General features: G+C 38.6%; 1 protein-coding gene across 2 annotated transcripts in view; it reads left to right on the forward strand.

Moving 5' to 3' along the window:
- The window catches only part of Hel89B (histone acetyltransferase 1), a 72,169-nt gene that overhangs the window by 16,054 nt on the left and 43,229 nt on the right, over window positions 1-12,886 (forward strand). For both annotated transcript variants that reach the window (XM_071682321.1, XM_071682322.1), the window contains exons 11-15: window positions 2,891-3,665; window positions 9,265-9,411; window positions 10,353-10,509; window positions 11,308-11,569; window positions 12,208-12,307. In XM_071682321.1, coding sequence (XP_071538422.1) covers window positions 2,891-3,665; window positions 9,265-9,411; window positions 10,353-10,509; window positions 11,308-11,569; window positions 12,208-12,307 — 1,441 coding nt within the window. The remainder of the gene's footprint in view (window positions 1-2,890; window positions 3,666-9,264; window positions 9,412-10,352; window positions 10,510-11,307; window positions 11,570-12,207; window positions 12,308-12,886) is intronic.

Raw genomic sequence — 12,886 nt, forward strand, 5'->3', positions numbered from 1 at the left:
GTAACCTTGTGTGTGTAGTATTTTGCTGATTACACATTCAGGTGATGAAGCTCAGAAGCAAGTGTTGAGATATCATCTGATTAATTCCATATCATTTTAGTTCTTAAACGTTGAAGGTTTGCCACATGCTAGCAACACTAGAAAAGAATATTTTGAAGGTATGAGGGTTGTCTCAGCAAGGGTAACAAAAGCTGGATTAGAATAACAACAAAAGATGTAATTGGCCGGGGGAAAAAGTTAGAATGGAAAAGTAGATGACTGAGTATTGTAGAGTATGAAAATGTGATAATCTATGATAAGGATTTGAATATGAATTTGTAACAGGAATGTTCATTGAAAAATGGAACATTTCCTTTACTGTATTTTTTGTCTGGGGAGTATTTTCTTAGGGGACTGAGAGGACTGATGCTAGTCTGTGTATTTATATCTTATAAGATTTGGTAGAATAAGCAAAGGTTGTACCTTAATGGTGGAATAATATTTTTATATTCCATTAGTGTATGCAAAAAAAATTTTGCATTTTCTACGTAAAATTACAAGAATATCTGTATCTGTCATTAAGATTTCTCTTAAACTTTGCTGCTATGGCAAATCAGTATTTTTAAGGAAGTGTATTAGAATGTATGGATTTTTTTTTATGTGACAGCAAAATTTAGCAGGATAAATGAATAAGAGAAAGAAGGATGGAGTGAAAAAGATTTTGATTACTTGGGGCTTAGAACATAAGAGAATGGAAAGCATGCACAGGATAAAGAAAATTGGAGAATTGTAGTATGCAAGGGATGATGTGCTATCTGTGGACTTAGCCAGGGCATATGAAGCAGCTGTGGTAAGCCATGGAAAGGTGTCTTGGGCCTTTTCATGCCTATGGGGCAGTGTTTTCAGTGCACTACACATGACAGCTTGAGAATGAATGTGGGGGAATGAGGCTTTTTCTTTGTGTATTCCTGTTGCTACCAAACTAATGTGAGAAACATTGAACAAGCCAGAAGGAAAAGAAAAAAGAAAAAGAAGCCGAATTTTATTTTAGAAACAAATTTATAGAATTTGTATAAGATATTCACATAGTTGGATTTAGTTGAGCAGAGAAACAGGTTATTTGGGGTGTGAGTTTGAAGAAATTTTGGAAAAAGTTGATTGTTTTACGCAATGGGAGTGGTCATGCTAGCAAATGGAACCCTGGTTTTGGAAGTTAGTCATTGGGTAGGTGAGGGGGTGAAGGTTCTTGGAGCACTGAGGAATGCATAGAAAGAGAGGTTGTTATCTGGGAGGGCAAAGACTGTTTTGTATGAAGGTATAGTATTCCCAGTGATGTATGGATGTGAGTAATGGGTTATGGATAATGATGTTTGATGGTGTTGGAAATTAAATGTTTGTGGTGATTTGATTGAGTAATAAAAGGGTAAGAGAGAGCTATTGTAACAAGAAGAGCGTAGTTGAGAGAGAGCTATTGTAACATGAAGAACGTAGTTGAGAGAGAGCTGAAGAGGCTGTGATGAAATGGTTTGAACATATGGAGAGAATGAGGGAGGAGAGGTTGACATATAAGTTATATGTGTTGGAAGTGAAGGGAAAAAGAATAAGGGAAAGAACAAATTGGAGGTGGAAAGATGGAGTGAAAAATATTTTGATTGGTCAGGGCCTGAACATGCATGAGTGTGAAAAGCTTGCACAAGATCAAGTGGTTGGAATAATGTGGTATAAAGGGTGAGACCTGCTGTAAGTAGACTGAATAAGGGCATATGAAGTGGCTGGGGGAAACCTTGTAAAGGTCTATGGGACCTGATTGTGGATAGGGAGCTGTGGTTTTGATGCACTGCACAAGGTGGGTAGAGAATGGATGGGAGCGAATGCAGCCTTTCTTTATCTATTCCTGGTGCTATATTGCTAACTTGGGAAATGGCAGACAAGTATGAAAGAAAAAGGAATTTACATAATTTACAAATACCTTGAAGTATATGCTGTATGTGCCAGTATTATCAGAAAATCACTATTATAGTTAGAATGTATGCATAATCTGGCTTCATGTCAAATACCTCTTCTGACCTTTCCATTATAATATTTTTCTACCCCATTTGTCTCACAATGTAAGAAAATATAAAAGAGAATGGAATGAATTGCTGTGGTTACCACCTTAGAGGGAGTTTCAGAAAGGAACAGGCATCAGAGATAGATACACAGGTATGATTTGTATTCAAGTCTACTGTACTGTTTCTTTACTCATACCATATATCATACATTATGAACATATTTGAGTTTAAGGTATGCATTTCCAATACTCATATATCTTGTGACTCATTTTCACTTGGAATCTTTCACCACTCCATTCATAAAACCAATCACAGTGAACTTCCAGTTCTTTTTAGGAAGTATCTCTAAATTCCTGTAATCCATTTAGGGCACGTATGTAAGTATAGGAGTCATCTTTGATCTAGATCTCTTCATTTTCATGTCCTTTTTTGGAAGTGTCCCTAAATTCCTCTTCTTTTTCATTCAAGGTCCATATGTATAAGTTATATTTTATGTTACTCTCTTGACTTTCACAACTTATAGCCAAGAGCTTATATTCATCAAAAGCACCCTTACTTCCTTTTGCAGTTATCTATACTGTGCCTTATTTTCTGTGTCCTTTGATATGTTTACAGACCTGACAGCTTGCTTGTCTTTTAGCACTCTTTTATGGTAATTAATGGTTCTTGTTATCCAACATGCATTCTTTTGCATAGTGATCTGCCATGTTGTAACTTTTCCTTTCATCACTGTGCTAACAGATCTGACTGTTTGTTTGTCATTTAGTACTTTCTCAGTCACTGTGCTTACAGATCTGACAGTTTGTTTGTCATTTAGTACTTTCTCATGAAAATAAATATTTTTTTTATCTCCCTAACAGTATTCGGAGCAATCTAAGTGAATTGGTACCTCGCTTGTGGCCATTCCTTTATCACAGTAGCAGCTCTGTCAGAGGCTCAGCTCTGAAGACCTTGGATACACTTACAGCATGTTCTAGTCCAACAGATGTGACCCTGAATACTGTGTCCGTAGATGATGTTAGTAGAGTTGTTTGTGAGAAACAAATGTGGCCAGAAGAAAAATCAGAGCAGAAAGTAAATAAAAGTATACACATTACTGTGGAAAATATTCCAGTGACTAAAAAGGATGTGGTCACTTTAAAAACAGAAATTAACCAGAGAGAAAATGTGAATGATATTACATTGTCTGACATTAAAAGAGAAAATGAATTATCACCTGTTAACAAAATTGAAGTAAGTAATGATGGAGAATTAACTGTCACAAAGAATGGTGAAAATGGCATGAAGTCACCCATTACTAAAGAGATAGCAGATGGTGATGTAGAAACTGTAACAACTGACATTAGAAAAGTAAGCACAGAATCAGCACTTAAAAAGAACAACCAAGTTACCAGTGCAATGGAAGGTGAAGTAGCTTCTAAAACAGAGGAAAAAATGATGGAAAACAGTGTTAGCACTGTTCATTCAAAAGATTTGATTGATGATTTGACATCTGTCAATTTAGATGTAGAATCCTCAAAGGTTGCTGAAACTTCATGTGACTGGCTGAGCACCATTGTCCAACCAGCTCTGACACACATCTATCAAAGAGCTTTGCTGGAAAGGTCAGCAGAAAATCTTGACCTGGTTTTTAAGGTAGGAAAACCAATGTTTAGATGCATTCATGTATTAGAACGCAGATGTCATTATGCATTTGATATTTGGATATTTGCCAGGTTTCCATAACTTTAATTCAGTTAGATGCTGATAGTGTGAGTTATTTATTAGGACATATAGTGTATGTAGTTTGCTTGTAATACAGGAAGTAAGATTACATCACAGTTTTGTTAGGTGAATAAAAACCAATATCTCCATGGTTGTTTAATTTGTTTATGGATGGGGTTGTTAGGGAGGTGAATGCAAGTTTTGGAAAGAGGGGCAAGTATGAAGTCTGTTGGGGATGAGAGAGCTTGGGAAGTGAGTCAGTTGTTGTTCGCTGATGATACAGCGCTGGTGGCTGATTCATGTGAGAAACTGCAGAAGCTGGTGACTGAGTTTGGTAAAGTGTGTAAAAGAAGAAAGTTAAGAGTAAATGTGAATAAGAGCAAGGTTATTAGGTACAGTAGAGTTGAGGGTCAAGTCAATTGGGAGGTGAGTTTGAATGGAGAAAAACTGGAGGAAGTGAAGTGTTTTAGATATCTGGGAGTGGATCTGGCAGCGGATGGAACTATGGAAGCGGAAGTGGATCATAGGGTGGGGGAGGGGGCGAAAATTCTGGGAGCCTTGAAGAATGTGTGGAAGTCGAGAACATTATCTCGGAAAGCAAAAATGGGTATGTTTGAAGGAATAGTGGTTCCAACAATGTTGTATGGTTGCGAGGCGTGGGCTATGGATAGAGTGGTGCGCAGGAGGATGGATGTGCTGGAAATGAGATGTTTGAGGACAATGTGTGGTGTGAGGTGGTTTGATCGAGTAAGTAACGTAAGGGTAAGAGAGATGTGTGGAAATAAAAAGAGCGTGGTTGAGAGAGCAGAAGAGGGTGTTTTGAAATGGTTTGGGCACATGGAGAGAATGAGTGAGGAAAGATTGACCAAGAGGATATATGTGTCAGAGGTGGAGGGAACGAGGAGAAGAGGGAGACCAAATTGGAGGTGGAAAGATGGAGTGAAAAAGATTTTGTGTGATCGGGGCCTGAACATGCAGGAGGGTGAAAGGAGGGCAAGGAATAGAGTGAATTGGAGCGATGTGGTATACCAGGGTTGACGTGCTGTCAGTGGATTGAATCAGGGCATGTGAAGCGTCTGGGGTAAACCATGGAAAGCTGTGTAGGTATGTATATTTGCGTGTGTGGACGTATGTATATACATGTGTATGGGGGTGGGTTGGGCCATTTCTTTCGTCTGTTTCCTTGCGCTACCTCGCAAACGCGGGAGACAGCGACAAAGCAAAAAAAAAAAAAAGAAAAAAAATATATTTCTCTGTAAAAAAGTAAAATAGGGCTCTTGTAGAGTTTTTTTGCTTTATCCACATCACTCATCTGTCTTCAGGACTTTGGTCTAAAAATTAATTGTAGAAGAGCACATTCTAATAATTACTGTAGCTCAGCTGACGAAAGTCAGACACCAACTTTTTTACCCTTCTCTGGATGCTGTCAATTAAAGTTGTCAATTTAGATGCTGATGGTGTGAGAGATGTAGGACATATATATATTTATGGTTGTCATACAGAAAGTAAGATATCAACTTGTTTTTTATTTTTTTTTTTTTTTTTTTTTTTTTTTTTTTTTTTTACTTTGTCGCTGTCTCCCGCGTTTGCGAGGTAGCGCAAGGAAACAGACGAAAGAAATGGCCCAACCCCTCCCCCATACACATGTACATACACACGTCCACACACGCAAATATACATACCTACACACCTTTCCATGGTTTACCCCAGACGCTTCACATGCCCTGATTCACTCCACTGACAGCACGTCAACCCCTGTATACCACATCGCTCCAATTCACTCTATTCCTTGCCCTCCTTACACCCTCCTGCATGTTCAGGCCCCGATCACACAAAATCTTTTTCACTCCATCTTTCCACCTCCAATTTGGTCTCCCTCTTCTCCTCGTTCCCTCCACCTCCGACACATATATCCTCTTGGTCAATCTTTCCTCACTCATTCTCTCCATGTGACCAAACCATTTCAAAACACCCTCTTCTGCTCTCTCAACCACGCTCTTTTTATTTCCACACATCTCTCTTACCCTTACGTTACTTACTCGATCAAACCACCTCACACCACACATTGTCCTCAAACATCTCATTTCCAGCACATCCATCCTCCTGCGCACAACTCTATCCATAGCCCACGCCTCGCAACCATACAACATTGTTGGAACCACTATTCCTTCAAACATACCCATTTTTGCTTTCCGAGATACTGTTCTCGACTTCCACACATTTTTCAAGGCTCCCAAAATTTTCGCCCCCTCCCCCACCCTATGATCCACTTCCGCTTCCATGGTTCCATCCGCTGACAGATCCACTCCCAGATATCTAAAACACCTCACTTCCTCCAGTTTTTCTCCATTCAAACTCACCTCCCAATTGACTTGACCCTCAACCCTACTGTACCTAATAACCTTGCTCTTATTCACATTTACTCTTAACTTTCTTCTTCCACACACTTTACCAAACTCAGTCACCAGCTTCTGCAGTTTCTCACATGAATCAGCCACCAGCGCTGTATCATCAGCGAACAACAACTGACTCACTTCCCAAGCTCTCTCATCCCCAACAGACTTCATACTTGCCCCTCTTTCCAGGACTCTTGCATTCACCTCCCTAACAACCCCATCCATAAACAAATTAAACAACCATGGAGACATCACACACCCCTGCCGCAAACCTACATTCACTGAGAACCAATCACTTTCCTCTCTTCCTACACGTACACATGCCTTACATCCTCGATAAAAACTTTTCACTGCTTCTAACAACTTACCTCCCACACCATATATTCTTAATACCTTCCACAGAGCATCTCTATCAACTCTATCATATGCCTTCTCCAGATCCATAAATGCTACATACAAATCCATTTGCTTTTCTAAGTATTTCTCACATACATTCTTCAAAGCAAACACCTGATCCACACATCCTCTACCACTTCTGAAACCGCACTGCTCTTCCCCAATCTGATGCTCTGTACATGCCTTCACCCTCTCAATCAATACCCTCCCATATAATTTACCAGGAATACTCAACAAACTTATACCTCTGTAATTTGAGCACTCACTCTTTTTTATTTGATTTTATTAAATTTTATTTGCTGGATGAAAACAAGTATTTCTTGTTTCTCTGTTAAATTGTGAGAAGGTTGAGATCATATGCAGTGATGTGCTTCAGCTACATCACTCATCTCCTGTCTCCAATACTGTGGTCCTTCCAGTTACTTTAGAAAAGTACATTCACTCACTGTAGTTTAGCATATTTGATTCTGGCACTATCTTGTTTACCTTCCTCCTGATGCTGTCCATTAAATCTTTGTGCTTCTTTAAATTTGGAGACCAGACTTGAGAAGCGAATTCTAGTTGTAGTCAGATATTCATAGTTAAAATCCTATATGTTACTCTTTCCATCCATAATGGTGTGATACCTAAGGTGGAAGAAGGCTGCCAGGGGTGAGACCAAGAAGCCTTGCCTAGCTTCACTTTGTTTAATTAGTATTTTTCTCCTGCTTTGGTTTACATAACACTACTGATATGGCTTAGATAGAGTTCACAGTCTTTGTAGCATTTGTGTATAACAAAGAGTTGCTAGTTTGTGATTTTTTTTGTTGTTGTTGTTAGTAACTCACCATGTTTCCTTATACCTCTTAATTACTGCTGTAAATTCCAGCCAATAGGTAGAAGTTGATAGGCAACCACTGACTAGGAAGGCACATTACCTTTATTACCTGCCTGGGTATTGGGAGGGTCAGTGACAGCTGCAGAGTGAGCCAGCACTTCAGTGGTTGTCAAGTTGCACTCCTTTGACTCGAGTAGTTGTCTTTTCTTTCTGCATCACCCACGGGTGGACTGCTGACATTCTGCCCAAAAACATGCAATCTCTCCTTGTCCTACATAGCACAAGGACGCACTTAACTCACACAACTCATTCTTCCTAACTTAGATTTTTCTGCAGTGAATGCTGTGCATTAGCCTTGCTTTTTGGCAAAATATTAGGAGCAATAGATATAATCAGCAGGTAGGAATATTAGACAGGAGCATAGGTTGAAACATTTGGTAGACACTTTAGGTAATATTAGTTGGTGAGAACATTAGGTAGACACATAATGTAATAGCAGATGGTGGGAACATTAGGTAGGAGCCTCTGAAAACACTGTGCTAGAGTTGTCCTCTGCCAGTGGCCTGTTAAGGGTGAGTAGCACTGGAGTTCACCAGTTATGGAGACTTTGCTGTGGCTGCCCCCTAGAGGGAGTTCCTGAAGGGAACAGGCATCAGAGATATAGATAGATTATTATTTTTATTCTTATTGTACTTGATCGCCGTTTCCTGCGTCAGCAAGGTAGTGCCAGGAAACAGACGAAAAATGGCCCATCCACTCTTATACACATATATGCACATAAATGCCCATACACACTTGTACATACATGTATATACTCATACACTGATATATACATATATACACATGTACATATTCCTACTTGCTTGCCTTCATCCATTCCTGGCGCCAACCCACCCCACAGGAAACAGCATCGCTGCCTCCTGCTTCATTGAGGTGGCACCAGGAAAACAGACAAAAAAAGGCCACATTCTTTCACTTTCAGTCTCTAGCTGTCATGTGTAATGCACCAAAACCACAGCTCCCCGTATGAAACTAGGCTCCACAGACCTCTCCATTGTTTACCCCAGACATTTCACATGCCCTGGTTCAGTCCATTGACAGCATGTCGACCCCAGTATACATACATATCAACATATGCACATATGTATTTACACATTCACAGACATATGCATATATGCACATGTATATATTTATACTTGCTTGCCTTCATCCAATCCTGGCACTACCCTGCTGGACAGGAAACATTATCATTACCCCCTGCTTCAGTGAGGTAGACAAATGGATTGATAAATTCCAACTGACTCCTGTTATTCACATGATGATATGCAGATGGTTTAGAATGATTTGGATGGTGATTTTCTTGTCTGGTAACCATCACTTGCTCAACATTGGTTGTGGTGTCACACAACAGGTACTCTAATTTTTCAACAAATTTACAACTACTCATGTAAACTTTTAGCTCTTAAGCACTCCTAGGGCCCCTGTGAATATTCTTCCCTCCTGTTACCATACCAGCAATTAGGAGTTTCTCCAATGAAAAATCTCCCAACCTGGAGCTCCTTGGTGCTTATGCGACTGCTGGATATGAATGAAATGCCTTTATGTATGTATATGGCTGTGTGTATGACCTTTGACTGTGGTGCTATTAGTCTCATTTGAAATCATAAGTTCATTGTGATTATTAGTAGATAGGAGCTTTAATACGTGTGGTCACAACAAAGCTAGAAAACTACAGTGAATTATTTATCTTTTCATTTTAAGCAAGTTGGATTTTTGGTGAAAAAAATTCTTTGTTTTCTTAAATGGTTGTTTTTGCAATTTTTTGGTATACTGCTTTTATTGATAATATACTTGACAGCTTTGTGGATAGGAAAATTTTTTATGCATTTTGTCTCATTGACCATGCTCTTTTCATCAACAGATCTGGATGCAGATGCTGGCTAATGTTTCCCTGGATTATCTTCTGCCAGCTGTGTGCCCTTTGGTCTCCTCATGGTTTTGCCTCATGATGTCCAATCCAAAAGTACCACTGGATGCATCGCTTCTTCTCATTGCTCATCATAATAAGGTTAGTAGTAGTAAAGCAGAAAGGCAGGAAAGAATACCGCCCATGTATATCCTGCACATCATAGAGGGCGACTGAGAGTAGCAGAAGCAGATAGCAAAAAATATCATTCAATCTTCTATTATTAAATGCACAAAGAATGGTAACATTGGTATTAGTTAAGGGTTATACAAATTGGATAGCTTTTTTGTAGGCAAATTTTTTTTAGCTTTCCTCTCTTGTCCATATAATAAGAATTTTATGACAGGCATGATGCCAGACCCAAACACCACCATCCGATAACACTTGTTTACCAATGGTGTCTTAGCTACATCTCTTCCTTGTATATCAAGTGATTGTTCTATGTCTTCTATATCATTCTTATATCTCCCCCGATGATGTGATCATTACACGAAAGTGCACTTAGAAACTTACCTTGTTTCATTTTCCTGTGGTTTTTTGCTGATGCAAAAAACTGCGATCAGGTATAATGAATAAATAAATAATTTTTTTTTTTTAAAGGTTGCAGCCTCCAATATCCTCACTAAGCAAAGGAACTGATATGACAACTTGTTCCTTGACTTAACTGTGGGGGGTTGAAGATTTAAAGAAACTATCTGTGGGTATTGAAGATTTACAAAACCATTACAGTGTATAAATTAAGTAAGCCATGTCATCGTGCAGAATTTCACCACTGCTAGTCTAAGAATTCAGTTGGTTCTTTAAGAAGGAACCTGACTGTGCCTGGTACCATTTACTCAATAAGTCTTCATAGAAAAAGTCATGTCACCCACCTTATTCTGGGCTGTTTGCACTTGTCAACTAATGCCCTGTTCCTTGAATGTTTATGTAATTATTATTTATGTGCACTTTATACCATTTTTGCTTTGATGTAAATGTGTGATCTGTGATCAGTAAGTTTGAAAATTCAGGCATCACAGATTAAAATTAACCTTTCTTTACAGTCAGGTGAGGGAAGGAAGTTGCGGGCTAGTGCTCTGAGTGATCCTGTGGACCAAGCAGAAATGAAGTTTTACCTGGGCAGCTGTGACCAGTGTAATGATTTGAGTGAGAAGCAGCGTGTTATTGTCAGGGCTCGATGTGCTGCAGCAAAGCTCCTTGGTCAGTGAAATTTCATTTAGGAAGGAAATGTATTTTGACTACTTGTTATTACCCCCCCCCCCCCCCCTTTTTTTTTTTTTTTTTATCTATAGTCAGATTGTAAGCTTGCTTGTACCCAGGATGCCATTTTTAATTAAGACATGAGCCATTGGAAAATTGCAGGTTTAAAAAGCCTCACCAGTTTATCTACTACTTATGAATGAGTTCACTGTGCAAGCACTATTCTTAAGCGATTCTCCACTTCATTACAGTTGCACTTACTGTATGTCCATTGAGAGGTTGATATTATAAAGATGTACTTTCACTTAAGGATTAGGAGAAATAACTTGATGAATTGGGTGAAACTTGTCTTCTTCAGGACAAGGTAAGATTGGTATTGCATCCAAGATGTTAGGCAATGGTCCTGTGTACAGAAGGGCTGGTATGTTGCTTCATTCAAGTTTATGAATAGTAGCTGACACTTAGGGCCTGCACCATTAAAATCATCCCATAAGTGCATGTCTGATTCCCCATGATAATCAAAATAGTGAAGTACAGCTGTGTAGATACAACGTAATAACCAAACAAAAAGATGAATTATAAATTTTGAAAATCACTGTCATGATCAACCAGAGACTGACTTCTTTTGCCATACACCTTAAGACCTACCTCATTACCCTCTATGATACATTGTAAAAGTGAGGTCGCCCAGTCCTTACACTGGAACGTAGTAATAGAAAGGGCATGTTTTGTGTTCACTCTATCTAAGTTCAGAGGAAATAAATGAGAATCAGAAACTATGTTTTTCCTGACTTTCAGGCCGTCTCTCCCAGTATGTTATCAAGCCTATGCCAGGCATAGATTACTCGCCTGATGATACTCCAGTTTTGTGTTATGTGCGCCTCCTTATTGCTCATCTCAGCTCTCGGTCAGCTGTACAGCGTCTTGGGGCTGGAGCAGTTTTGCGTGAATGGGCATCAGTGTATTGCAACCAAGACTGCCATCCTCTGCTTCAAAGTGCACTTCACACTTGCCTTACAGAAGTGGTTTACTACGATGAAATTGCACTTTCATTTACCAGGTAGATCTAATATGTTATGTTACTGATCAAATGTAAGTTTTGCACCATTCATTATTTTTGAGAAGAAATCATGAAAGAGTGAATGATATATTGGAGAAATTGTAGATATATTATTGTTATGGAATTGGAAAATTACAATATGTGGAATGATAAGGGAGATAATATGATGATAGAATGATGGAATGAAAATATGATGATAGAATGATGGAATGAAACTGCAAAAAAGAAGCATTAAAGAAAATGTCAGCATCTTCAGTGATGTAAAAGAATCCATAACCTGTTACTGAATTCCTGAAGTTTTTGTTAAACGCTTTTAGAAACTCTGTCATCTCAGCTTTTTTTTATTTCCCCTTTCTTATCTTGTTATTCTCTACTTATGTCTCACTTTTGTACCTGCTAGGGATACCTACACCATTTTTTCTCTTTTCATGATTCAGGTGAGTGGTTATTATTCCATTAAAGCAACCAGACCAGCATGTATGATTCTTTAGCAAGTATTTAAAACAGTGTTGTTAAGTCTTTAATGCTTCAGTTTGTGGAAATAGGAATAGATAGAAGTGACTTGAAAGATTCTGCTTTTCCATGATGCTTTTAGTATTGTTATTGTGAAATTTTAGATGTTTCTGCTTGTTCAACAGGTTGCAGCAGGAAACCCGTGATTTCATGGCAATGCTTCGGCACTACAAGCTCCCCCTTAATGAGTCATTCACAGCAGCTCCAGTCTTAACACTAGAACAGGTAGGATCTTTTTCTTTACTAAATTTTATTTTTGTTTGCTTTAAAGAAGAGCATTCTATCTGACAATAAATAACAGCCTGTGTATGCATGTGTATCAGTAGTTCATAAGAATAACAAAGACATGTATGTATTCATGCATACACTTTATATTTACATATGACAAGATGGTGTTGTGGTAGAAACTAAATGGAATCCCATAATTTGTATCTGATTGGATTTTGTCTGAGAAGAAGCAGGTTTGTAGAAAGTTATTTGTAATTACCTTATATATACTGTGGGGAGACAGTACTGCAATCATATGGCTCCTCTTGAACTTTCTATCCCATCAGTCAGAGTTTAGACCTTTAAGATTCACATCTTTGTCTTGTGATCAACAGCCTTAAACTAAAGATTTTTACATTGAATTCGTGTATGGATGTCAAGTGCTCTTACTGGACAATCACACTCATTTACCCTGCAAATTCATATGGGGAGGAAAATGTGCAGTTTTTGTTGTTGCCATATTTGCCAGTTTCTGCTGATATATATATACAGTATCTATCTGAATGTTAATGATGAATTTAACAAAAAATAATTTAT

Source organism: Panulirus ornatus, chromosome 34 (genome assembly GCF_036320965.1).
Source record: "Panulirus ornatus isolate Po-2019 chromosome 34, ASM3632096v1, whole genome shotgun sequence".
Taxonomy (NCBI): Eukaryota; Metazoa; Arthropoda; class Malacostraca; order Decapoda; family Palinuridae; genus Panulirus; species Panulirus ornatus.